This window comes from Pristiophorus japonicus, chromosome 20 (genome assembly GCF_044704955.1).
Source record: "Pristiophorus japonicus isolate sPriJap1 chromosome 20, sPriJap1.hap1, whole genome shotgun sequence".
NCBI lineage: Eukaryota > Metazoa > Chordata > Chondrichthyes > Pristiophoridae > Pristiophorus > Pristiophorus japonicus.
Genome location: NC_091996.1, coordinates 93,808,496 through 93,836,202, shown reverse-complemented (window position 1 = coordinate 93,836,202; position 27,707 = coordinate 93,808,496). Strand labels below are relative to the sequence as shown.

Below are 27,707 nucleotides of genomic sequence, written 5' to 3'. Positions count from 1 at the left end.
TCCTCATCTCAGTCCTAAATGGCCGACCCCTTATCCTGAGACTGTGACCCCTGGTTCTAGACTCCCCAGCCCGGGGGAGAAACATCCTCCCTGCATCTACCCTGCAAGAATTTTGTATGTCTCAATGAGATCACCTCTCATTCATCTAAACTCGAGAGAATATCGGCCCGGTCTCCTCAATCTTTCCTAATAGCACAATTCCCCCCATCCCAGGAATCAGTCTGGTGAACCTTTGTTGCACTCTCTCTAATGCAAACATATCCTTCCTTAGGTAAGGAGACCAAAACTGTGCACAATACTCCAGCTGTGGTCTCCCCAGGGCCCCATATAATTGTAGTAAAACTTCTTTACTCTTTAGGAAGGAACACAGAATTGTGCAGATCCTGCAGGACTCACACTCACATGGAGAAAGAGCATCCGGGAGAGCGCTGAGCACCTCGAGTCTTGTCGCCGAGGGCATGCAGAAAGCAAGCGCAGGCAGCGGAAGGAGCGTGCGGCAAACCAGGCTCCCCATCCACCCTTTCCTCCAACCACTGTCTGCCCCACCTGTGACAGAGACTGTAATTCCCGTATCAGACTGTACAGTCACCTGAGAACTCATTTTCAGAGTGGAAGCAAGTCTTCCTCGATTCCGAGGGACTGCCGATGATGATGATCACCCCAGAATGCTAACATCTGAGTTGCGTCCGGTGCACTGCCCAGTGCGTGTCTGTCTAACTTTCCCTCCTCCTCCTCTGCTGAAGCACTGAGCCACGGAAGACACCAGTCACACTCCAGCCCCGCTCAGCAGGGTCCGGGGACCTCAGAGCCAAACCACATCCATCTTTGCCGAACAGTGTGTGCTTTCCAGCATGCTGGGGGAGGAGGAGGGGCACTGAGTAACAATCCTGCATGGGGATCCTGGCCGATTTCTTTCCCACCCTTAACCCATATGCATTGAAGGCAACTCGAGTTGAAAGTTCAAAAGGACGAATTGGTGCCGAGCTTGGACCGGGCAGTGATGCTGACAGGGGGGTGGGGGGGATGGAGTCACCAACCTTCGTGCCCGCTTGCCGATTTCACTCATCAGCAGAGTGGCATTCCCAACGGGATTCTTCAGCGCTCTCTGCAGTCCCTTCAGGTGATTCCCAGCGGTCTGCGTGCATTAAAAAGAGGCTATTAATCCAACTCTGTGAGTCACCTTCATACTAACATCTTTAGAACAAGACAGACTTGCATTTATATAACGCCGTTCACGACCACCGGATGACGTACAGCCAATGAAGTACTTCTGGAGTGTGGTCACCGTTGTAATGTAGGAAAACGGAGGCCAATTTACGCACAGCAAGCTCCCACATCAGCAATGTAATGACCAGATAATCTGTTTGTGATGTTGATTGAGGTATAAATATTGGCCCCAGGACACCGGGGATAACTCCCCTGCTCTTCTTTGAAATAGTAGCCGTGGGATCTTTTACGTCCACCTGAGAGAGCAGACGGGGCCTCGGTTTAATGTTTCATCTGAAAGATGGCATCTCCGTCAGTGCGGCACTCCCTCAGCACTGCCTCTCCGACAGTGCGGCGCTCCCTCAGTACTGCCCCTCCGACAGTGCGGCGCTCCCTCAGTACTGCCCCTCCGACAGTGCGGCGCTCCCTCAGTACTGCCCCTCCGACAGTGCGGCGCTCCCTCAGTACTGCCCCTCCGACAGTGCGGCGCTCCCTCAGTACTGCCCCTCCGACAGTGCGGCGCTCCCTCAGTACTGCCCCTCCGACAGTGCGGCGCTCCCTCAGTACTGCCCCTCCGACAGTGCGGCGCTCCCTCAGTACTGCCCCTCCGACAGTGCAAGTATTTATCCAATTCCCCATTTGAAAGTTACTATTGAATCTGCTTCCACCGCCCTTTCAGGCAGAGCGTTCCATATCTCGCCAGGTAAAATAAATTCTCCTCTGGGGCTGAATAGTAGTTGATTACAGGGACCTTGGCACAAATAAAGCACCGGCCCGCCCAGGACCCCCGCACCAATCGAGCGAGGCCACGGCGCTCCACACGGTCAAACAGCACAGAAACACGCACCACCGTAGCTCACCCGAGCAAGAATGGGCTGGGCAGCGGAGGCAGAGTAATGCACATGGAGCCCCAGCCCGCGCGGACCAACGCCGCTGCAAGATGCGGAAACCAGAGAATGAAACACGTACCTGAATACCATTGAGCGCAACGAAAAGCCGAAGAATATCATTCGTTCCCTCAAAGATGCGGAAGATCCGAAGATCCCTCATCACCCGCTCGACCCCGGCGTCCTAACAGATAAACCACGTTAGAATCCATCGCTAATCATGGCAACGCCTCCATTTTAAAATTAACATCCTCGGCTTCAAATCCCTCCATGGCCCTCGCCCCCCCTATCGCTGTAACCTCCTCCAGCCCCTACACCCCTCCCCCTATCTCTGTAACCTCCTCCAGCCCCTACACCCCTCCCCCTATCTCTGTAACCCCCTCCAGCCCTATGCCCCTCCCTGTCTGTAACCTCCTCCAGCCACTACACCCCTCCCTAACTCTGTAACCTCCTCCAGCCCCTATACCCCCTCCCTATTTCTGTAACCTCCTCCAGCCCCTACACCACTCCCTATCTCTGTAACCTCCTCCAACCCCTACACCCCTCCCCATCTCTGTAACCTCCTCCAGCCCCTATACCCCCTCCCTATTTCTGTAACTTCCTCCAGCCCCTACACCCCTTCCTATCTCTATAACCTCCTCCAGCCCCTACACCTCTCCCTATCTCTGTAACCTCCTCCAGCCTTACAACCCCCACCCCTGCCCCTCACCGAGATCTCTGCGCTTCTCCAATTCTGGCCTCATGCACATCCCCCGATTCCCATCGCTCCACCATTGACGGCCGTACCTTCAGCTGCCTGGGACCTAAGCTCTGGAATTACCTCCCTAAACCTCTGCGCCTCTCTTTCCTCCTTTAAGACGCTTCTTAAAACCGACCTCTTTGACCCAGCTTGTGGTCACCTGCTCTAATTTCTCCTTATGTGGCTTGGTGTCAAATTTTGCCTGGTGATGCTTCTGTGAAGCGCCTTGGGACGTTTTATTTAGTTACAGGCACGGCGTAAAGGCAAGCTGTTGTTGCTGTAAATAAAATATTTTTGAATAATTCAGCGACGGAGATGAGGTGCGAGATAACGCTGTTTCTCCTGAGTACACAATTTGTTTAACCAAGATTAGAATCACCAGTGTCAGTATACTGAGGGAGGATCCTGCAATTTTTTAGCATCATTCATAACACCACACTGCGTCTGCCCCAATCACTGTCTCAGTTCTCACAGTATCACAGAAATTTACAGCACGGAAGGAGGCCATTTGGCCCATCGTGTCCGTGCCGGCCGACCAAGAGCTACCCGGCCTAATCCCACTTTCCAGCTCTCGGTCCGTAGCCCTGCAGATTACGTCACTTCAGGTGCACATCCAAGTATTTTTTAAATGTGGTGAGGGTTTCTGCCTCTACCACCCTTTCAGGCAGTGAGTTCCAGACCCCCACCACCCTCTGGGTGAAGAAATTTCCCTTCAAATCCCCTCTACACCTCCCCCCAATTACTTTAAATCGATGCCCCTGGTTGTTGACCTCTCTGCCAAGGGAAACATGTCCTTCCTATCCACTCCCCTCATAATTGTATACAACTCAATAAGGTCTCCCCTCAGCCTTCTCTGTTCCAAAGAAAACAACCCCAGATTGTCCAATCTTTCCTCATAACCAAAATTCTCCAGTCCAGGCAACATCCTTGTAAATCTCCTCTGTACCCTCTCCAGTGCAATCACATCTTTCCTGTAATGTGGTGACCAGAACTGCAGACAGTACTCCAGCTGTGGCCTAACCAGTGTTTTATACAGTTCAAGCATAACCTCCCTGCTCTTGTATTCGATGCCTCAACTAATAAAGGCAAGTATTCCGTATGCCTTCTTAACCATCTTATCTACCTGGCCTGCTACCTTCAGGGATCTGTGGACCTACACTACCAGGTCCCTTTGTTCCTCTACACTTCTCAGTGTCCTACCATTTAATGTGTATTCTCTTCCCCTCCTCTCAACAATAACCACCATGCATCACGCACCCAGTCTACCCGTTCTGAACCAGACTGTTCACAACCTTGGTGGCATATTTGACCCTGAAATGAGCTTCTGACCACATGTCCACAGCATAACTAAGATCGCCTATTTCCACCTCCATAACATCGCCCGTCTCCGCCCCTACTTCAGCTCATTCGCTGCTGAAGTCCTCATCCACACCTTTGTTACGTCTAGATTTGACTATTCCAACGTACTCCTGGCTGGCCTCCCACATTCTACCCCACATAAACTCGAGGTGATCCAAAACTCGGCTGCTCCGTGTCCTAACTCGCATTAAGTCCCACTCACCCATCACCCCCTATGCTCGCTGATCTACATTGGCTTCCGGTTAAGCAACATCTCGATTTCAAAATTCTCATCCTTGTTTTCAAATCCCTCCATGGCCTCGCCCCTCCCTATCTCTAACCTCCACCAGCCCCAACACCCCTCCCTATCTCTGTAACCTCCTCCAGCCCCTACATCCTTCCCTACATCTGTATCCTCCTTCAGCCCTACACCCCTCCCCATCCCTGTAACAACCTCCAGCCCTAACCCCTCCCTATCTCTGTATCCTCCTCCAGCCCTACACCCCTCCCCATCTCTAGCCTCCTCCAGCCCTTACACCCCTCCCTATCTCTGTAACCTCCTCCAGCCCCTACACCCCTCCCTATCTCTGTAACCTCCTCCAGCCCCTACATCCCTCCCTATCTCTGTAACCTCCTCCAGCCCCTACATCCCTCCCTATCTCTGTAACCTCCTCCAGCCCCTACATCCCTCCCTATTTCTGAACTCCTCCAATTCTGCCCTCTTGCGTATCCTCCGATTTCCATCGCTCTACCCTTGGTGGCCGTGCCTTCAGCTGCCTGGGGTCCAAGCTCTGGAATTCCTTCCCTAGATCTCTCCGCCTCTCTCTCCTCCTTTGAGACGCTTTTTAAAACCTCCCTAATATCTCCTTCTGTGGTTTGGTAGCAACTTTTGTTTTGATTCCGCTCCTGTGAAGCGCCCTGGGACATTTTACAACGTTAAAGACGCTGTATCAGTTAATCAGACACTGACCTTCATGAAGCCCATTCCGCCCATGAGCTGAATACATTCGTCAGTCACAGTCCAGGCAGCTTCCTGTGGAGAGATTGGGAGTAGAGTCAGCGTGACTGGAACGGGGAATTTCACTTTGCCTCCGTTGGATCATTCCTGTCTCAGGAGAGTGACCCCGTCTCCTGCAGTCCCCCCGTCTTAATCGCGTCGTCTCCCAACCACCGACGGGGTGGGGTTTGAAAACTCGGGTAACCGCGCACTTACTGTCCCGCAACTGGAGGCCTTAACTCAAGGGCTGGTGCGGAGCCTCGCACTTTCTTTAATCCCTTTCCCCAAACTGCTGGCCAAATGCAAACAGCAGCAACAGAATCACAAGCCCCTTTTGTGTAAAGGTGCAATAGTATGTCACAGTTTGACACAAGAGAGGTGTCAGCTTGGCTCAGGGGGCAGCACTCTCGCCTCTGAATCAGAAGGTCGTGGGTTCAAATCCCAGAGACTTGAGTGCAACATCCAGGCTGACATTCCCAGTGCAGTACTGAGGGAGCGCCGCACTGTCGGAGGGGCGGTGCTGAGGGAGCGCCGCACTATCGGAGGGGCGGTGCTGAGGGAGCGCCGCACTGTCGGAGGGGCGGTGCTGAGGGAGCGCCGCACTGTCGGAGGTGCCATCTTTTGGATGAGACGTTAAACTGAGATCCTGTCTGCACCCTCAGGGGGACGTAAAAAAAAATCTGTGGCCCCTATTTTGAAAAAGAACAGGGGAGTTATCCCCGGTGTCCTGGGTCCAATATTTGTCCCTCAAGCAATATAACAAAAAAAACAGATTATCTGGGTCATTATCACATTGCTATGTGTGGGAGCTTGCTGTGCGCAAATTGGCTGCCACATTTCCCACATTACAACAGTGACTAATCTTCAAAGTACTTCATTGGCTGTAAAGCGCTTTGGGACGTCCTGAGGTGGTGAAAGGTGCTATAGAAATGCAAGGTCTTTCTCTCCAATTTGTGAAAACGCGAGTTGTACCAGCACGTGGGTGGCGGCGTGTGAGTGCACCACTTGGTGTTAGAAACTGGGTCACAAAATCTCAGTCTCAGCCTCCGTATGGGGCGGGATGAGGAGCTAGGGAGGACTCCCTCCTGCTGCAAAAACCCAGGGGGTGCCTTTAAAAATAAATTAATTAATGCAGAAGACAAAATCCCTCGAAAAGGCTCGGAAAGTTTAACTGGGAAAGGTGACAGGTTCAATCAGCAGTCCGAGCACTGCCGGCGAGTGGGGGGAAGGGGGTGGGCGGGGAAGCGGAAGGCTACCACCGAGCTCAGAACCACACCGAAGCAGCAATCCGCCATGGCCCATACCAGTTAACCGTGCACCTGTCCCGTTTCAAATGTAAAGCACCGCGATCGTTCGGGCCACGGACGCTGGAGTTTGGGTTGGTAAAACCCGACACGCATCTCAGTGCAGGAGATACAGGGTCAGTGACACTGTGCTCACACCAGATTACGCGACAGACAGTCCCACTCCGAACATGCATAGACAAAGCAAACCCACGGCAACAATTACCGACGCGAAGATCTTGCTGATGGCTGCTTCGATCTGGAAGTCGGTGGCTCCGGAGTCCATGTTAGCGCTGATCATGTATGCCATGGACTGCAAGGGGGAAGAGAAGAAATCACCATTAGTGTTCGCGGACACGACTCGTCGCTGCTCTTCCCGCTCCTGAAGTGCATGGAACTCTCGCCTCTCAGGGTCACATTAGAAGGTCGTGGGTTCGTGCCCCACTCCAGAGACCTGAGCACAATATCTGGTCCAACACTCCCAGTTCCAGTACTGAGGGAGCGCCGCACTGTCGGAGGGGCGGTACTGAGGGAGCGCCGCACTGTTGGAGCGGCGGTACTCGGGGAGCGCCGCACTGTCGGAGGGGCGGTACTGAGGGAGCGCCGCACTGTCGGTACTGAGGGAGCGCCGCACTGTCAGTACTGAGGGAGCGCCGCACTGTCGGAGGGGCGGTACTGAGGGAGCGCCGCACTGTCGGAGGGGCGGTACTGAGGGAGCGCCGCACTGTCGGAGGGGCGGTACTGAGGGAGCGCCGCACTGTCGGAGGGGCGGTACTGAGGGAGCGCCGCACTGTCGGAGGGGCGGTACTGAGGGAGCGCCGCACTGTTGGAGGTCCATCTTTTGGTGGAGACATTAAACCTCTCGGGTGGACGTAAATGATCCCATGGCACTATTTCAAAGAACATGGAAGGTATGCCCAGTGCCCTGGAGCCAATATGTATCCCTCAACATCACTTAAAAAACAGATTGTATGTTTATTATCACATTGCTGTCTGTGGGAGCTTGCTTTGCGCAAATTGGCTGCCGTGTTTCCCACATTACAAGAGCGACTCCACTCCAAAAGTGCTTCATTGGCGATAAAGCGCTTTGGGACGTCCGGTGGTCGTGAAAGTTGCTGGAGAAATGCAAGTTTTTCATTCTCGGGGAGGGCTCTGGATCATAACAGATGACGGGAATGTAAAGTGCAAGTCGCCAGGCGTGATATTGCGAAGAAGAGGCGTTCCCCGGCCTCCCAGGGGGCTGAGCACACTCGCTGGTCACTGCGAAGGGCCACTGGCCGGCCAGCTCTCCTTACCTCGGTCACGTAGTGCAGCACCGCCATATGAGCGACCTTCTCCTGGATGGCGCCAAAGTTGTGGATCTTGGCGCCGAACTGCGTGCGGTTCGCAGCGTGGTCAACCTGTCCCGGGGAGACAACCCAGCGTGAGAATCGCACACACAACCCATAGGCTCAGCTTTATGGCCAGTCACACCCGAGCGAGACCTTGAACATTATCAAGCGGCTTGGTAGACAGAGAAGATGTTTCCAGTTGTGGGGGAGACTAGAACTAGGGACAGTCACTAATAAATCCAATGGGGAATTCAGGACTTTCAAAATCGAGGCGTTGCTGGACCGGGAGCCCATGTTGGTCGGCGAGCACAGGGGGCGATGGGTGAACGGGACGCGGTGCGAATTAGGACAGGGGGTTTTGGAGGAGCTGAAGTTTAAAGAGGACGGGAGGGCCTCAGATTTGCCCATATCCCCAATTCTAGGCCTCAGCCAGTGCTTGAAGATCCAATTGGCCGTTTTCTCAGCAGGAGAGGGCGCGTCGGCGGGGAGGGGGAGAATAGATCCATAAATCACTAGATCCTGCAAATCCCCTGGGAGGACAGGCGCACCAACATCAGTGTCCTCGTCCAGGCCAACATCCCCAGCATTGAAGCACTGACCACACTCGATCAGCTTCGCTGGGCAGGCCACATAGTTCGCATGCCAGATAAGAGACTCCCTGAGCAAATGCTTTATGCGGAGCTCCTTCATGGTAAACAAGCCAAAGGTGGGCAGCGGAAGCGTTACTGGGACACCCTCAAAGCCTCCCTGGTAAAGTGCAACATTACCACTGACACCTGTGAGTCCCTGGCCAAAGACCGCCCGAGGTGGAGAAAGTGCATCCGGGAAGGCGTTGAGTTCTTCGAATCTCAACGCAAAGAACATGAAGAGGTCAAGCGCAGGCAGCAGAAGGAGCATGTGGCAAACCCACTCCTTCCCTCGATGAATGTCTGTCCCACCTGTAACAGGGACTGTGGCTCTCGAATTGGACTGTTCGGCCACCAAAGAACTCACTTTGGGAGTGGAAGCAAGTCTTCCTCGATTCCAAGGGACTGCCTATGATGATGATGAAATCACTAGAAGTAGCGACACAGGTTAGCAAGGCCATAAAAAAAGCAAATCAAGCACTCTGGTTTATTTCTAGCGGTAAAGAATTGAAAAGTAGGGAAGTTATGCTAAACCTGTATTGAACCTTGGTTAGACCACACTTGGGAGTATTGCGTACAGTTCTGGTTGCCTTATTATAAAAAGGATAAAGAGGCACTGGAGAGGGTGCAGAGAAGATTGATACCAGAAATGCGAGGGTGTACATATCAGAAACAGATGAACAGGCTGGGTCTCTTTTCTCTTGCAAAAAAAGAAGACTGAGGGGTGACCAAATAGAGGTCTTTAAAATGATGAAAGGTTTTGATAGAGTGGATACAGAGAGGATGTTTCCACTTGTGGGGAAGAGCAGAACTAGAGGCCATTGATATGTTAGTCACCAAGAAATCAAAAAGGGAATTCAGAAAAAAAGGCTTTACCCAGAGAGCGGTGAGAATGTGGAAACATAGAAAGTAGGTGCAGGAGTAGGCCATTCGAGCCTGCACCACCATTCAATAAGATCATGGCTGATCATTCCCTCAGTACCGTTTTCCTGTTTTCTCTCATACCCCTTCATCCCTTTAGCTATAAGGGCCATATCTAACTCCCTCGTGAATATATCCAATGAACTGGCCTCAACAATTCCCTGCAGCAGGGAATTCCACAGGTTAACAATTCTCTGAGTGAAGAAGTTTCTCCTCATCTCAGTCCTAAATGGCCTACCCCTTATCCTTAGACTGTGTCCCCTGGTTCTGGACTTCCCCAACATCGGGAATATTCTTCCCGCATCTAACCTGTCCAGTCCCGTCAGAATCTTATATGTTTCTATGAGATCCCCTCTCATCCTTCTAAACTCCAATGTATAAAGGCCCAGTCAATCCAGTCTCTCCTCATATGACAGTCCAGCCATCCCAGGAATCAGTCCGGTGAACCTTCGCTGCACTCCCTCAATAGCAAGAACGTCCTTCCTCAGATTAGGAGACCAAAACTGAACACAACATTCCAGGTGAGGCCTCACCAAGGCCCTGTACAGCTGCAGTAAGACCTCCCTGCTCCTATACTCAAATCCCCTAGCTATGAAGGCCAATATACCATTTGCCTTCTTCACCGCCTGCTGTACCTGCATGCCAACTTTCAATGGCTGATGAACCATGACACCCAGGTCTCGTTGCACCACCCCTTTTCCTAATTTACCGCCATTCAGATAATATTCTGCCTTCTTGTTTTTGCCCCCAAAGTGGATAACCTCACATTTATCGACATTATACTGCATCTGCCATGCATTTGCCCACTCACCTAACCTGTCGAAGTCACCCTGCAGCCTCTTGGCGTACGTAGACAAACGTAGGTACTCTGCAGTCAGAATCAGGGGAAGTCATAACAGGGAACAAAGAAATGGCAGACCAATTGAACAAGTACTTTGGTTCGGTATTCACTAAGGAGGACACAAACAACCTTCCGGATATAAAAGGGGTCAGAGGGTCTAGTAAGAAGGAGAAACTGAGGGAAATCCTTATTAGTCGGGAAATTGTGTTGGGGAAATTGATGGGATTGAAGGCCGATAAATCCCCAGGGCCTGATGGACTGCATCCCAGAGTACTTAAGGAGGTGGCCTTGGAAATAGCAGATGCATTGACAGTCATTTTCCAACATTCCATAGACTCTGGATCAGTTCCTATGGAGTGGAGGGTAGCCAATGTAACCCCACTTTTTAAAAAAGGAGGGAGAGAAAACAGGGAATTATAGACCGGTCAGCCTGACATCGGTAGTGGGTAAAATGATGGAATCAATTATTAAGGATGTCATAGCAGTGCATTTGGAAAGAGGTGACATGATAAATCCATGCTGACTTGGACCTGTGAAAGGGAAATCATGCTTGACAAATTTTCTGGAATTTTTTGAAGATGTTTCCAGTAGAGTGGACAAGGGAGAACCGGTTGATGTGGTGTATTTGGACTTTCAGAAGGCTTTCGACAAGGTCCCACACAAGAGATTAATGTGCAAAGTTAAAGCACATGGGATTGGGGGTAGTGTGCTGACGTGGATTGAGAACTGGTTGGCAGACAGGAAGCAAAGAGTAGGAGTAAATGGGTACTTTTCAGAATGGCAGGCAGTGACTAGTGGGGTACCGCAAGGTTCTGTGCTGGGGCCCCAGCTGTTTACATTGTACATTAATGATTTAGACGAGGGGATTAAATGTAGTATCTCCAAAGTTGCGGATGACACTGAGTTGGGTGGCAGTGTGAGCTGCGAGGAGGATGCTATGAGGCTGCAGAGTGACTTGGATAGGTTAGGTGAGTGGGCAAATGCATGGTAGATGAAGTATAATGTAGTTAAATGTGAGATTATCCACTTTGGTGGTAAAAACAGAGAGACAGACTATTATCTGAATGGTGACAGATTAGGAAAAGGGGAGGTGCAACGAGACCTGGGTGTCATGGTACATCAGTCATTGAAGGTTGGCATGCAGGTACAGCAGGCGGTTAAGAAAGCAAATGGCATGTTGGCCTTCATAGCAAGGGGATTTGAGTACAGGGGCAAGGAGGTGTTACTACAGTTGTACAGGGCCTTGGTGAGGCCACACCTGGAATATTGTGTACAGTTTTGGTCTCCTAACTTGAGGAAGGACATTCTTGCTATTGAGGGAGTGCAGCAAAGGTTCACCAGACTGATTCCCGGGATGGCGGGACTGACATATCAAGAAAGACTGGATCAACTGGGCTTGTATTCACTGGAGTTTAGAAGAATGAGAGGGGATCTCATAGAAACGTTTAAAATTCTGATGGGTTCAGACAGGTTAGATGCAGGAAGAATGTTCCCAATGTTGGGGAAGTCCAGAACCAGGGGTCACAGTCTAAGGATAAGGGGTAAGCCATTTAGGACTGAGATGAGGAGAAACTTCTTCACCCAGAGAGTGGTGAACCTGTGGAATTCTCGACCACAGAAAGTTGTTGAGGCCAATTCACTAAATATATTCAAAAAGGAGTTCGATGTAGTCCTTAGTACTAGGGGAATCAAGGGGTATGACGAGAAAGCAGGAATGGGGTACTGAAGTTGCATGTTCAGCCATGAACTCATTGAATGGCGGTGCAGGCTCGAAGGGCCGAATGGCCTGCTCCTGCACCTATTTTCTATGTTTCTATGTTTTTCCTCACAGCTCACACCGCCACCCAGTTTAGCGTCATCTGCAAACTTGGAGATATTACATTAATGATTTAGATGAAGGAATTGAGTGTATGTTGCAAAGAGCTGGGGTCCGAGCACTGAGCCCTGCGGCACCCCATTAGTCACTGCCTGCCATTCTGAAAAGGACCCGTTTATCCCAACTATCATATTTACTGTCTGCCAACCAGTTCTCTATCCATGTCAGTACATTACCCCCAATACCTTGTGCTTTGATTTTGCACACCAACACTTGTGTGGGACCTTGTCAAAAGTCTTTTGAAAGTCCAAATATACAACATCCACTGGTTCACCCTTGTCCATTCTACTAGTTACATCCTCAAAAAATTCCGAAAGATTTGTCAAGCATGATTTCCCTTTCATAAATCCATGCTGACTTGGACCGATCCGGTCACTGCTTTCCAAATGCGCTGTTATTTCATCTTTAATAATTGATCCCAACATTTTCCCCACTACTGATGTCAGGCTAACCGGTCTATAATTACCCATTTTCTCTCTCCCTCCTTTTTAAAAAAGTGGTGTTATATTAGCTACCTTCCAGTCCAAAGGAACTGATCCAGAGTCGATAGACTGTTGGAAAATGATCACCAATGCATCCACTATTTTAAGGGCCACTTCCTTAAGTATTCTGGGATGCAGACTATCAGGCCCCAGGGATTTATCGGCCTTCAATCCCATCAATTTCCCTAACACAATTTCCCACCTAATGAGGATATCCTTCAGTTCCTCCTTCTCGCTAGACCCTCGGATCCCTAGTACTTCCGGAAGGTTATTTGTGTCTTCCTTCATGAAGACAGAACAAAAGTATTTGTTCAACTGGTCTGCCATTTCTTTGTTCCCCATTAGAAATTCACCTGAATCTGACTGCAAGGGATCTATGTTTGTCTTCACTAATCTTTTTCTCTTCACATATCTATTGAAGCTTTTGCAGTCAGTTTTTATGTTCCCAGCAAGCTTCCTCTCATACTCTATTTCCCCCCTCCTACTCTATTTCCCCCCTCCTAATTAAACCCTTTGTCCTCCTCTGCTGAATTCTAAATTTCTCCCAGTCCTCAGGTTTGCTGCTTTTTCTGGCCAATTTATATGCCTCTTCCTTGGATTTAACACTATCCTTAATTTCCCTTGTTAGCCACGGTTGGGCCATCTTCCCCGTTTTATTTTTACTCCAGACAGGGATGTATAATTGTTGAAGTTCATCCATGTGATCTTTAAATGTTTGCCATTGCCTATCTACTGTCAACCCTTTAAGTATCATTCGCCAGTCTATTCCAGCCAATTCACGTCTCATACCATCGAAGTTACCTTTCCTTTAGTTCAGGACCCTAGTCTCTGAATTAACTGTGTCACTCTCCATCTTAATAAAGAATTCTACCATATTATGGTCACTCTTCCCCAAAGGCCCTCGCATAACAAGATTGCTAATTAGTCCTTTCTCATTACACATCACCCAGTCTAGGATGGCCAGCTCCCTCGTTGGTTCCTCAACATATTGGTCTAGAAAACCATCCCTAATACACTCCAGGAAATCCTCCTCCACCGTATTGCTACCAGTTTGGTTAGTCCAATCAATATGTAGAACTTGCTGCCACAGGCAGTGGTTGAGGCGAATAGCAGAGATGCATTTAAGGGGAAGTTGGCTAAACACATGAGGGAGAAAGGAATAGAAGGAAATGGTGATGGGATGAGACGAAGAGGGGTGGGAGGAGGCTGGTGTGGAGCATAAACACCGGCACAGAGCGGTGGGGCCCAATGGTCTGTTTCTGTGCTGTAAACAGAATTTTACTTTTAGGACTGAGATGAGGAGGAATTTCTTCACTCGGAGGGTGGTGAATCTTTGGAATTCTCTACCCCAGAGGGCTGTGGAGGCTCAGTCGTTGAGTATATTCAAGACAGAGATCAATAGATTTTTGGATATTCAGGGAATCAAGGGATATGGGGATCGGGCGGGAAAGTGGAGTTGAGGTCGATGATCAGCCATGATCTTATATAATGGCGGGGAGCAGGCTCAAGGGGCTGAATGGCCAACTCCTGCTCCTAATTCTTATGTTGTTCGAAGGTGGACATTCGAGCCATTGTGCCTGTGCATCATTGAAAGAGCGATCCACTTAGTCCGACTGCCCTGCTCGTTCCCCACAGCTCTGAAAACACAGCCTTTTTTCATGTGTTTCTATTTCTTTTTGAAAGTTTCCACTGAATCTGTGTCTACCGTCCTTTCAGGCTCAGCTGTGGGAGTTTGCTGTGCGCAGGTTGGCTGCAACGTTTCCTACATTACAACAGTGACTATGCTTCATAAACTACTTTATTGGCTGTGAAGCGCTTTGGGACTTGCTGAGGTGGTTGAAAGGCGCGGTTGAAGTGCAAGGGGCGGGGGGCAGGGCGAGGGGAACGTGGAGGAGAAAGCAAAAGATGTCCAAGTTCGATCAGCCAAGATTTGTTCAAAAATGGGCAACTCTTTCTGCCCGATATTCTGCGATGGGAAGTGTGGAGAGAGGAAAATCAGGTCAGGTCGAAGCGTTACGCAAGCTGGGGAGAGCACGTGGGGTCGAGCGGGGCGGCAGAAGCACAAACAAGCAGCTTCCAAAAATAACTGCAAGCCCCGCGCATCCTGTCACACGACCCAGCTCCCCACCGCAGCTACCCGACCGGCACTGCTGAGACAAGCAGAAAGAAAAACACACAGGAACTCACAGGAGGGCTGCGCTGGGCTGGGAAACTCCCCACCCACAGGAGGGCGCGCGGGGCTGTGGGAGAAAAAGCAAACACCGTGGCCCCCCTGCACCACCCTCCCTTTGCCAATCTTCTCTGCGGAAAGTGCTGAGTCACGTTGGGCGGACAGTTCCCCCGGGACAATGGCTGCCCATCCGCCACCTTAAACAGTCGCTCCCTCCACCATGTCTACTGTGGCATAAGAACATCAGAAATAGGAGCAGTAGGCCATATGGCCCCTCGAGCCTGCTCCGCCATTTAATACGATCATGGCTGATCCGATCATGGACTCAGCTCCACTTCCCCGCTCACTCCCCTTATTCCCTTATCGGTTAAGAAACTGTCTTACATTTATTCCATGTCCCAGCTTCCACAACTCTCTGAGGCAGCGAATTCCACAGATTTACAACCTTCTGAGGGAAGAAATTCCTCCTCATCTCAGTTTTAAATGGGCGGCCCCTTATTCATCATGCCCTCTAGTTCTAGTCTCCCCTATCAGTGGAAAGATCCTCTCTGCATCCATCTTGTCAAGCCCCCTCATAATCTTATACGTTTTGATAAGATCACTTCTCATTCTTCTGAATTCCAATGAGTAGAGGCCCAACCTCCTCAACCTTTCCTCATAAGTCAACCCCCTCATCTTCGGAATCAAGAGCGGGTCAGAGGCTGGGTATTCTGCGGCGAGTGTCTCACCTCCTGACTCCCCAAAGCCTTTCCACCATCTACAAGGCACAAGTCTAGAGTGTGATGGAACACTCTCCACTTGCCTGGCTGAGTGCAGCTCCAATAACACTCGACCGCCGCACCGTCGGAGGTGCCGTCTTTTGGACGAGACCTTAAACCGAGGCCCCGTCTGCTCTCTCAGGTGCATGTAAAAGATCCTATCGTGCTATTTCGAAGAAGAGCAGGGGGAGTTATCCCCGGTGTTCTGGGGCCAATATTTATCCCTCAATCAACATAACCAAAAAAACAGATTAACTGGTCATTATCACATTGCTGTGTGTGGGAGCTTGCTGTGTGCAAATTGGCTGCCGCGTTTCCCGCATTACAACAGTGACTACACTCCAATAGTATTTCATTGGCTGTAAAGCGCTTTGAGATATCCGGTGGTCGTGAAAGGCGCTATATAAATCTTTCTTTTCTTTCTTTATTCAGTCACAGTGGTGGGGGGGGGCGCAGGCGGGTTGGGGGGCAAGGAAGCAATCACAGCCATCACCCATCATCAACGTTCCTGCACCTTCCAGCAGAAGTCCCTGGACGGAGTTCGGGAGCAGGAAAACATGGACTGCTTTTTCTTCCCCAACCTCAGGGAAGCGCAGGACAGCTGCTCGCCATCCCCAGTTGAGATAGAAACATTGAAAATAGGTGCAGGAATAGGCAATTCGGCCCTTCGAGCCTGCACCACCATTCAATATGATCATGGCTGATCATACAACTTCAGTACCCCATTCCTGCCTTCTCTCCATACCCCTTGATCCCTTTAGCCATGAGGGCCACATCAGAGATGGAGAATGGTCTTGGGACTTCCCTGATCTCTCTGGCCCAGCAACCCTTCTGGTTAAACTCATTGAGCCCCAGGCCCTGCTTTGATCAAATCCAAATTACTTTGCGTGAAGAAAGTACTGGCATTTCTCCAGCGCCTTTCAGGACGCCCCAAAGCGCTTTACAGCCAAATTAAGTACTTTTTGAAGTGTAGTCGCTGTTGTAATGTGGGAAACGCAGCAGCCAGTTTGCGCACAGCAAGCTCCCACACACAGCAACGTGATAATGCCGTTGGTTGAGTGCCCTGGGGCCAATATGTATCCCTCAACCAGCATCACTTAAACATATAAAAACTGAAAATGCTGGAAACACTAAGCAGGTCGGGCAGCATCTGTGGAGAGAGAGTTGATGTTTCAGGTCTGTGACACGTCGTCAGAATTGAAAAATGCTTTAGAGTTGTAACAGATTCTTAAGGAAGTGTAGGGGCAGTGAAAGGGGATGGGGAGGAAAGAACAAATGGGAAGGTCTGTGATAGGGTGGAAGGCAGGAGAGATTAGAGGGACAACAGGGGATGGTAATATGGCAAGTAAAAAAACAAAAGGTGGGTCTAGAGGAGAAAAATTTAAAGAATTGGATTTCGATAGCGCCTTTCACGACCACTGGACGTCCCAAAGCACTTTACAACCAATGAAGTACTTTTGGAGTGTAGTCACTGTTGTAATGTGGGGAACATGGCAGCCAATTTGCGCACAGCAAGCTCCCACACACAGCAATGTGATAATGACCCGGATAATCTGTTTTAGTGACGTTGATTGAGGGATAAATATTGGCCCCAGGACAACGGGGAGAACGCCCCTGCTCTTCTTCGAAACAGTGCCATGAGATCTTTCACAGCCACCCGAGAGGTGTCAGCCTGAATTTTTGTGCTCAAGCCCCTGCAGCGGGACTTGAACCCACGGCCCGCTGACTGAGAGCCGAGGGTGCTACCCGCTGAGCCACAGCTGACCACTCCAATAATAACTGATGTCTCTGGAACAAGTTAAGAAACAAAAGATGAGTCTAGCTAGGGTGTGAATGGCGGAATCATCACCAGTTGCCGTGGGTAAAGAGAAAAAAAAATTAGCACTAAAACAGATTATCTGGTCATTATCACATTGCTGTGTGTGGGAGCTTGCTGTGTGCAAATTGGCTGCCCGTTTCCCACATTACAACAGTGACTACACTTCAAAAAAGTACTTCATTGGCTGTGAAGCGCTTTGAGATGTTCGTTTGGTGGTCGAGAAAGGCGCTATAGAAATGTAAGTTCCTTCATTCAAATTGGATACAGGTTTAATAAAGAAAAAGATAAACTGTGTCACTGAGCGAGCGACTGCGTGCGTTAGCTGAAGCTGGCCCTCTCTCGCAGGTGGGAACGATTTGGGAGACACTTACGGCCGTGGCGATGACTCCTTTCATGGTGCCAGACAGTGCGGCGGCCATGCCGAACCGGCCATTGTTCAGGATATTCATGGCCACCTTGAATCCGCCGCCGATCTCGCCCACAATATTCTCCACCGGCACCTTGACATTGTCGAAGTGAACCTCCGCTGTGTTCGACGCCTTGATCCCCATCTTCTTCTCCGGCGGCCCGCTGAAACGCAAGCGCGAGAGGGCGGTGAGCTCTCGGTGGAGGTTGACAACGCTTGTGGAGGCAGAGAGTACAACAGCAAAGGGACTTGCACTAAGTGGCTCAGTGGGCAACACTCTCGCCTGAGTCAGAAGGTTGTGGGTTCACTTCCCACTCCAGAGACTTGAGCACAAAAATCTAGGCTGACACTCCCAGTGCAGTACTGAGGGGGCGCCGCACTGTCGGAGGGGCGGTACTGAGGGGGCGCCGCACTGTCGGAGGGGCGGTACTGAGGGGGCGCCGCACTGTCGGAGGGGCGGTACTGAGGGGGCGCCGCACTGTCGGAGGGGCGGTACTGAGGGGGCGCCGCACTGTCGGAGGGGCGGTACTGAGGGGGCGCCGCACTGTCGGAGGGGCGGTACTGAGGGGGCGCCGCACTGTCGGAGGGGCGGTACTGAGGGGGCGCCGCACTGTCGGAGGGGCGGTACTGAGGGGGCGCCGCACTGTCGGAGGGGCGGTACTGAGGGGGCGCCGCACTGTCGGAGGGGCGGTACTGAGGGAGCGCCGCACTGTCGGAGGGGCGGTACTGAGGGAGCGCCGCACTGTCGGAGGGGCGGTACTGAGGGAGCGCCGCACTGTCGGAGGGGCGGTACTGAGGGAGCGCCGCACTGTCGGAGATACCATCTTTTGGATGAGACGTTAAATCGAGGCCCCGCCCACCCACTCGGTTGGACATAAAAGATCCCATGGGCACTATTTCGAAGAAGAGCAGGGGAGTTCTTCCCAGTGTGCAATGCGCAAATTGTCTGCCGCGTTTCCTACAATACAACAGTGACTACACTTCAAAAAGTATTTAATTGGCTGTAATGCGGTTTGGAACTTCCTGAGGTGGTGAAAGGTGCTGCCAAAAAGGCAAACTTTCTTTACGGTCAATGAATCACGAGTTAATCTCCCATGGGCCTTGACTGAACAATGTACAATGCCAAGTAGCAGGCTTGGGGAGGATTGATGAGTAAAACTGGGAAGTACATATATAATTCAGTCTATATTTCCTTTATAAAGTTGTCACACAGTAATTGTGCCCTGCTGCCAGAGGGGGCGCTGAAACTTTTCACAGGCGGAGGGTGCTGTGTCAACGTGACTCGTTTACATAGGAAGTTTGCACTATAAATGTTGACATAGGAATTTGGAATGGAACATGCTGGAAGTGTGCGCAGAGTCACGATATTTCACACCCACACACATTAAACACGTTACACCACTAACCTCGTCACTCCGCCGAAACCTCTCTCCACAATGAACGTGGTGATTTTGTTCTTCAGTTCACCGGTGGTTTCATCTTTCACCGGCATCTTCGCGAAGACAGTGAAGATATCTGCAAGGCCACCGTTACTGCCAAAACACACAGACATGATTACAGGGCTCCCCCTGGGTGTGTGTACACAAGAACAGCTGCATCTATTAGCTTCAGCAACTTGCCAAGGCTTCTTCGGCAGCACCTCCAAATCTGCGACCTCCACCGCCTACAAGGACAAGGGCAGCAGGCGCACGGGAACACCGCCACCACTGTAATGTATTTGCTGCATGGGTTCCTCAAGAATTCATTACCAGTTCATCCGCTAGGCTCACAACCCCCTGCCTCATCGTGGATCCCATGAACCCAACTGGCTGGCGTTTTATTGAGTCTTGTGAATGTCACGTGGCTGGCTAAGCCACTTCCAACTCAACAGCTCTACAAACCTGTGAGCATACTCACAGGGGCATACGTTACAGCCGCCACCCCTCCAAGTCACACACCATCCCGACTTGGAAATATATTGGCCGTTCCTTCATCGGCGCTGGGCCAAAATCCTGGAACTCCCTCACGAACAGCGCTGTGGGGGGTACCTTCACTGCCACGGGACTGCAGCGGTTCAAGGCGACGGCTCACCACCGTCTTCTCAAGAGCAATAGCGCCCATATCCCATGAACGAATAAAAAAAGAAAAGATGATGGCCCCGGGATATGGCAGCCTTCGGTTACAGTACTGGAGGCTGGGAGAGTTCAAATCCCACCGCGGCAAGCTGTGAGACGGAGATTCAATGGCCCAAATCTTGCTGGTAACATAGCGAAGAGTTTGTGACGCACGCTGTTATTAATGCACAAATCGACCAGTCAGTTTAGGCGAAGGGGAAACAAGCAGCGAGTTGCGTGATGCCAGAATGAGCTGGACGGTTTGCGCAGCTCGCCCTCAACCTCCCCGTGAGTTTTGGGAGCGCGCTGGACATACGCATTCCATGCCAATTAAACTCGCCACAGAAAGTCAGAGCTTGTACGCAACAGCGCAAGTACCCTATTAACACCACGATAATGCAACGCCAATCAATGTTCCCTCCAACATGTTTTTTGGGCGGCCCATTCAAATTTCCGTGCACACACGTTTTTCCCTTGAGGCGGGCAGGCAGCCTATGCGGAACCTCCAGTCAGGAACTGTGACGCCAATCAACCCGCTCCGGCCCAGAGAGGGAGCAATGCAAACTGTTCAATCTCATTCCGGCAGGTAGTAAATTCTTCTTAGAGATTGGAAAAAAATGTGAATTTTAAATTTGAATTTTCTTACTTTTTCTCAATCTTTAAATCTCGCTGGTTGGGGAAACTGACTGTTGGAGCCATCGCTCACCATAGTCCCAGATACCCCGATGCCCTCGCCGCCCCGTTATCAGCTCTTACTCCCAGCAAGTTACAGGGCAAATTATTTTCCAGTGAGGGGAAAAATTTTAACTAACGGGGCTCGCACAAAATGCCCTGCTCCGGCATACATCTCTTCTCACTACTCCCATTCGTTACTCGAGGGCTGATCCTCAGTCTGCATTCCAACCGGTGGAAACAATCTTTCACTGTTTACCCTTTCATCATCGTCTGTATTCACGTCCATAGCAACAGGAGGAGGCCGTTCAGCCCCTCGAGCCTGTTTCCCCCATTCAATGAGATCACGGCTCATAACTCCACCCAATCTCAGATTTAAAGTTATTAACTGAGCGAGCGTCTACTGCTTTTTGCAGGGAAACACTTCTTCACGCATATAATAGAGCGCCCGAGTGGACTACTGCTCAACCTAGTGGACTACTGTGGTAATGCGACTACTGATAAATAATCATCATCATAGGCAGTCCCTCTAAGCAAGGATGACTTGCTTCCACGCCAAAAAAGGATGAGTTGACAGGTATTTCAATGAAGGACCTAATATTCCAGATCCCGAACTACATCCTGAAGGGTGGAAGATGCCCATGCGTGGATTTTTTTTTAACGTGGGGTGGCCATTGCACACGAGCCACCACACAGGCTTGACAGAGCGAGGTCTTGGTCCAGTGGCAAAGGTTATCCAAGACACCAGGTCGGGGCCATAAAAGGAGCAGAGATGCAGCAGCCCGGGAGCAGCGTGGACCCACTTCAGGAAGCAGCGCAAGCTTGGTGCAGGAGGGCGACGGCAGCCAAGAGTGACGTCATCAAGGTCCAGGTCGGTGATTGGAGTGTGGGTGGATACAGCAGGAGCGGCAAGAGACTGTGGAGGAATGCAATCGGGGCCCAGGAGAGGCTCGAGTTCGGGGCCCAGGAGAGACATGAGTTCGGGGCCAGGTGCCCAGGGGCAGCATGGGCCAGCCCACACTGCGATGTGTGCGCGCACTAGGTCCGTGCAGCAGAGCAGGTGAATAATAAACGGGTCATGTGGCAGTCATATGATGACAGGTTTTCCTGTTTTGGTGCCATCTTGTACAGTGTGTTTGTTAATGATGTCGTAAGGATATATCACATTGGCGACGAGGACAGGATTTCTGGATTCCCTAGTCCAGCCAATTGAGAGTTTTTGAGAGATTCTTTGTTTTCGCCGAGTGGAATGGAGTGCATTAGTTAGAATATGTCACAAAGCAAAAAGGCGGTAGAAGTGTGGGAGTGTTTCTGAGCTTCATTACAACTCCCGACTCCGCCAGTTGACCCCGTACCTGATCCAGGTTTTGCCTCCGTTCAGGATGTAATATTTTCCGCAGTCACTCTTGACGGCGGTGGTCTTGATGGATGCGGCGTCGGACCCGCTCGTGGGCTCAGTCAGGCAGAAGGCAGCAATCGTCTCACCTGGGCAAAAAGAACTTGCATTTCTACAGCACCTTTCACCACCTCGGGCTGTCACAGCATTACCCAGTGCTACAGGTAGGACAATGACTCCTGCCATTGGGTTCCTCACGTGCAAAAAGATGGAAGTGGCCAGATATCTGCACCCAGAGCTATCAGCATTAATCAGCTCTAACTCGGGTACAGCACGGGTTAAATACAGAGTAAAGCTCCCTCTACACTGTCCCATCAAACACTCCCAGGGCAGGTACAGCATGGAGTTAGATATAGAGTAAAGCTCCCTCTACACTGTCTCATCAAACACTCCCAAGGCAGGTACAATTACAGGAAAGATGTGATTGCACTAGAGAGAGTAGAGCAGATTTACCAGGATGTTGCCTAGACTGCAGAATTTTAGCTATGAGAAAAGATTGGATAGGCTGGGGTTGTTTTCTTTGGAACAGAGGCTGAGGGGAGACCTTATTGAGGTGTATAAAATTATGAGGGGCCGAGATAGAGTGGATAGGAAGGATCTATTTCCCTTAGCAGAAGGTTCAACTACCAGGGGGCAGAGGTTTAAAGTAATTGGGGGGAGGTTTAGAGGGGATTTGAGGAGAAACCTCTTCACCCAGAGGTTTATGGGGGTCTGGAACTCACTCTCACCATATTTAAAAAGCACTCGAAGTGCTGTAACCTACAGGGCTACGGACCAAGAGCTGGAAATTGTGATTAGGCTGGGTAGCTCTTGGTCGGCCGGTGCGGACACGATGGGCCAAAATGGCCTTCTTCCGTGCCGCAAATATCTGTGATTCTAACGGGTTAGATAGCGAGTAAAGCAGCGATGATGAAAGGCCAGGGTCCTCCCTCTCCCCACCCCGCTGCTCAATGCTGCCTACCTGCAGACAGGATCGCCCCTCCTCCCCATCCCACCACCCCCACCTGTAGGCGGGGTCTGCCCCCGCCTCCCCATTGCCTACCTGTGGCCAGCTTTGGGAGGTACTTCTGTTTCTGGGCATCGGTCCCGAACAAGAGGATTCCTTTGAAGCCGATGGACTGGTGAGCGCCCAGAGTGATGCCCACACCCAGGTCGTGCATGCCAACGATCTCCACCAGCCGAGCGTACTGCCAAACAAACACAGTGTCCATTTGCTCTCCGTGCAAGGTGACCCCTGGGCTAACTTCAGCCCCCCCGCACGTTCAACATCCCCCACCCCTTCCCCTACCCGTGCAGCGCTGCGTTCTCCTGCACACTCCCCCCTCCCCGCCACTGTGCAAGTCCCCACCTCTGTCAGCAAGTTCAGACGCCGATCTCGGAACTGACCAGGGGTACGCAGGATCTCCGAAACAAGAATGGGAGCTGTGCCCTCCAACAGCGCAGCACGCGGAACCTTACGGTGCAGAAGGAGGCCATTTGGCCCATCGTGCCTTTGCCGGCTCTCTTCCCCCCCCCCCCCCGCGCTCTTTCGCCCCTCTTCTCACTCTCATCACGGTAATATATTCGCTTCTTGGGTTCTTTGCTATCAAGAACTAATTGGTTTATTAGCAAAGGTTTAACTATCACACTGCAAATTACCAGTTCATCCACCAGGCTCACAACCACCTGCCCCATCGTGGATCCCCCGAACCCAACTGGCCGGGGTTTTATTGAGTCTTGTGAACATCATGTAACTGGCTAAGCCACTCCCAACTCAACAGCTCTACAACTATTTTAAGTTGTGATTAGTAAACAACAGCTCTACTACTATTTTAGTTGAAGACAATAATCAAGTGCCCCCTGATTAAAGGGGGAGCGGCACACTCCAAAAACTTTTCAGGTACCCTCTTGTTTTTTTTGCGTTTTCTTTTTGAGAGCACCAACACACAAATTATACAAGTGCACCCTGGCTAAATGGGGGGCGGGGACTAAAACCGGCACAATAAACAAATTAAACTTAAACCTGCGAGCATACTACAGGTACGTACTTCACAATCAGCATAACCCTCTATTCCTTTCTCCCTCCTGTACTTCTCTGCTTCCTCTTCAATGCATCTGTGCTATTCGCATCAACCCCTCCCTGTGGTAGCAAGTTCCACATTCTCACCACTCTCTGGGTAAAGAAGTTTCTCCTGAATTCCATATTTATAGAATGATACAGCGCAGGAGGCCATTGGGCCCATCGAGCCTGTGCCGGCTGTGAGCGAGCGATCCCATCAGTCCCACTCCCCCTGCTCTTTCCCCACAGCCCTGTGAATGTTTCCCCGTCAAGTATTTATCCAATTCCCCGTTTGAAAGTTACTATTGAATCTGCTCCCACCGCCCTTTCAGGCAGCGCGTTCCCGATCACAACAACTCGCTGCGTAAAAACATTCTCCCCATCTCCCCCTCTGGTTCTTTTGCCGATTATCGTCAATCTGTGTCCCTCTGGTTACCGACCCTCCTGCCCAGGGAACAATCTCTCCTTATTTACTTGATTAAAACTCATGATTTTGAACGCCTCTATTAAATCTCCCCTTAACCTTCTCTGCTCCAGAGAACAACCCCAACTTCTTTAATCAATGATTTTTGTATCATCGATTAAGGATTTCAGGGAACACATGAGGGAGAAAGGAATAGAAGGAGATGGCGATGGGGTGAGATGGAGAGGGGTGAGAGGAGGCTGGTATGGAGCATAAACACCGGCACGGAGCGGTGGGGCCCAATGGCCTCTTTCTGTGCCGCACACTCGATGTCATTCTATTTTGTCACTTGATGGTGATCCAGCCATAATTGTTGTCCAACCCCAGTTTCTCTTTACCATTAATTTCTTCACAGGTAAGCCTGCGAACCTCCCACAGAAATCTACCCTGGGGGCAGTGGGTGCTGCCTCACTTGTTTCTGGTAATAATGTCACTGAAGGGGAAACGCACAACGATCAGCCCGGGCTGATTGGCGACGAGGATTACCCTGGCTTTTATGCCAATTATCTTCAATCTGTGTCCTTCTGGTTACCGACCCTCCTGTCCCGGGAACAGTCTCTCCTTATTTACTCAATCCAAACCCCTGGTGATTCCGAACACCTCGATTAAATCTCCCCTTAACCTTCTTTGCTCCAAGGAGAACAACCCCAGCTTCTCCAGTCTCTCCACCTCACTGACGTCCCTCATCCCTGGGACCATTCTGGTCAATCTCCTCCGCACCCTCTCCAAGGCCGTGACATCCTTCCTAAAGTGTGGTGCCCAGAATTGGACACAATACTCCAGCTGGGCCCTAACCAGGGATTTATACAGGGTTTAGCACTTCATCCTTGCTATTGTCCTTCACGTCTCAATTTATAAAGCCCAGACTCGGCTGTTGTGAGCATCCGCAGGTTCTCCAGATCACTGAACACCCTCTCCCTGGTACGATTCTCCAAATTCTTATGTTATTATGTTCAATTAGATCGTGGCTGTATTAACTCCACCCGCCCGCCTTGATTCCGTATTCCTTAATACCCTTACCCAACAAAAATCGATCAATCTTAGTTTTGACATTTTCAATTGACCCCCGGCCTCGACAGCTTTTTGGGGGAAGAGTTCCATATTTCCTCTCCACTTTGTGTGAAGAAGTGCTTACGCGGGGAGATTAAGATCGGGTTTGCTGCCCACGCGCCCCTCCGCCCGCGTTACCTGAGTGTTGCTGAGTCCCAGGCCCCCGAGCTCAGAGGGCACCTGCAGACCGAAGGCCCCCATCTCCTTCAGGCCTTCCATCGTACTGTCCTCCACCTTCTCCAGAGAGTCGTTGGCCGCTGGGTCGTTGACCTCCTGCGGGGGGGGGGGGGGGGGGGGCAGGAAGAGAAAGGTCAGGATCCAGGTGGGGAACGCTCGGTCGCACCCTGCCTCCGGCAGGCAACATGTGCAGGAAGGCCACCGGAACCTGATAACGTCACCGCAGTAACGTATTCGCTTCGTGGGTTCGTTGCTTAAGAATCACTACCGCCCCTCCGACAGTGCGGCGCTCCCTCAGTACTGCCCCTCCGACAATGCGACGCTCCCTCAGTACTGCCCCTCCGACAGTGCGGCGCTCCCTCAGTACTGCCCCTCCGACAGTGTGGCGCTCCCTCAGTACTGCCCCTCCCTCAGCACTGCAGTGGAAGTGTCAGCCTAGATTTATGTGCTCAAGTTCCTGGAGTGGCACTTGAACCCTTGACCTTTTGACTCAGAGGTGAGCCACTGGAGATAAATCAGGAAGTGCTGGTTAAGTGGCGCTGGGGGATTAACAGCCTGTGGATGGTAAGAGTTAGTAAAGATTTAGAGGCGCGAGGAGTTGTATAGCTTTGAAGACCAGGGAAGGATAGTTAACAGTAGCGGGCATGGCTGGTTTCAACACAGGGAGCAGGCAGAATGCGTAGTGCACAGACTGGAACATAGGGGGAGCAAGAGAGCAAACTTCAAGTAAACGATAGTACTGTATCGATAAAACAGTTGGGTGCGAATGTGTGGGGCAGAGTTTGGAGTCGATCAATAATGAGGAAGCAAGGACGGAGGATTAGCATGCAAGAGGGCCGGCTGGCTCTTCTATATCAGGGTGTGTGAGCTTTGTGCACTGGATGTTTAGTGCAAATTGCACACCCAGAGTGTGACCCTGGGGTTCCAAGCTCTAGAACTCCCTGCCTCTCTCTCCCCTTTTAAGATCCACCTTAAAACCGCCCTCTTTGACTAAGCTTTTGGGCACCTGTCCTAAACTCTCTTTTCAAAGCTCAAATCAAACACAATTTGACCCCCTGTGAAGCGCCTTGGGACGTTTTATTACATTAAAGGTGCTGTATAAATGTAAGTTGTTGTTGTTGCTGTAGGGTTCCCTCAGTCAAGGCAGCGAACGCCACTGCAATCTGTCCCACCGGATCTCCTGACTAGGGGGGCTCAAGTGCTGATAGTGCCGGTAGAGAACCTTCCCCAGCAGCTGATTTCCGTCCTCCAGGGCTCAGAACAGAACTCCAATCCACGGGGCGCAAAATCCGGCGAAATTTCAGTGGGGGTGCATGTAGTGTGGTCAGCGGGGCGGAAGTGCGGGCGGTCCGGACTGGCCGTCACTCCGCGTTACAACAGGGAGGGCCGCTGCGAACTCTGCAACGTTTTTAGTTTTAGCCGGGCCAAGGGGGATGGGGGGTGCCCAGGTTGCCTGTTGGCGGCCAGAGGGGGGGTGGGCACAATTGTCCGCCCGACCTGGCAAACCTCCCTTTTAAGGGCAGGAGAGCTGTAAATGGCACTGACCGGCAGCGGAGTCGCTCCCGCTGGACAATAGTGCACCAGGGGTAGAAAGGGGGCCGCCGCCGGGCGGCATGGGCCCGCCGTGGCAGGGAAACGGGCTGAGCGGAAAGCCGTTCTCGCTGATTCCGCCCCGGGGACACTTTCGGACAGGTCGGATGTGTCCACCTCTGGTCGGTAAGGACTCTTAGAAGCGGCAGTGCAGCTAATGGAAATCTCGGTCCCCAGTCTCTGAAAAGGGCAAAATGTCTCCTGGTGCATTCAGAGACCCCCCCGACCCCATCGGAACTGGAACTGGGAACTTCAGCCCAAACCACTAAACGTCTCTGCTCGCTCTCCTGTCAGTTGCTCAACGACAGCAGTTTAATCTCCTGCAGCTTCCCATTAATTTCAGATGTCGAGTAGTCAGACTTTTTAATTTGTCTCAATAGATAGAGAATGCACCCGGCACCAGGAGAGGGTGAGCGCCCTCCACTGGGGGACGATAGACCGGCAGTCGTCAGGCACCAGTGTGTGTTTGCAAGTGAGAGAAAAGACGGCTTTGCACTTCGATAGCGCCTTTCACCACCTTAGGACGTCCCAAAGCGCTTCACAGCCAA

The 27,707-nt window shown here is 51.2% G+C and overlaps 1 protein-coding gene across 1 annotated transcript in view; it reads right to left on the bottom strand.

The window, feature by feature from the left end:
• acadvl (acyl-CoA dehydrogenase very long chain) overlaps positions 1-25,662 on the bottom strand; it is a 42,588-nt gene extending 16,926 nt beyond the window's left edge. The window contains exons 1-10 of the mRNA XM_070863175.1: positions 25,531-25,662; positions 22,884-23,028; positions 21,801-21,930; positions 19,087-19,212; positions 17,646-17,844; positions 7,746-7,850; positions 6,677-6,763; positions 5,141-5,203; positions 2,176-2,277; positions 1,038-1,135 (exon numbers count right to left, since the gene is read on the bottom strand). Coding sequence (XP_070719276.1) covers positions 1,038-1,135; positions 2,176-2,277; positions 5,141-5,203; positions 6,677-6,763; positions 7,746-7,850; positions 17,646-17,844; positions 19,087-19,212; positions 21,801-21,930; positions 22,884-23,028; positions 25,531-25,611 — 1,136 coding nt within the window. The 5' untranslated portion in view covers positions 25,612-25,662. The remainder of the gene's footprint in view (positions 1-1,037; positions 1,136-2,175; positions 2,278-5,140; positions 5,204-6,676; positions 6,764-7,745; positions 7,851-17,645; positions 17,845-19,086; positions 19,213-21,800; positions 21,931-22,883; positions 23,029-25,530) is intronic.
• Between the last annotated feature and the right edge of the window lie 2,045 nt (positions 25,663-27,707).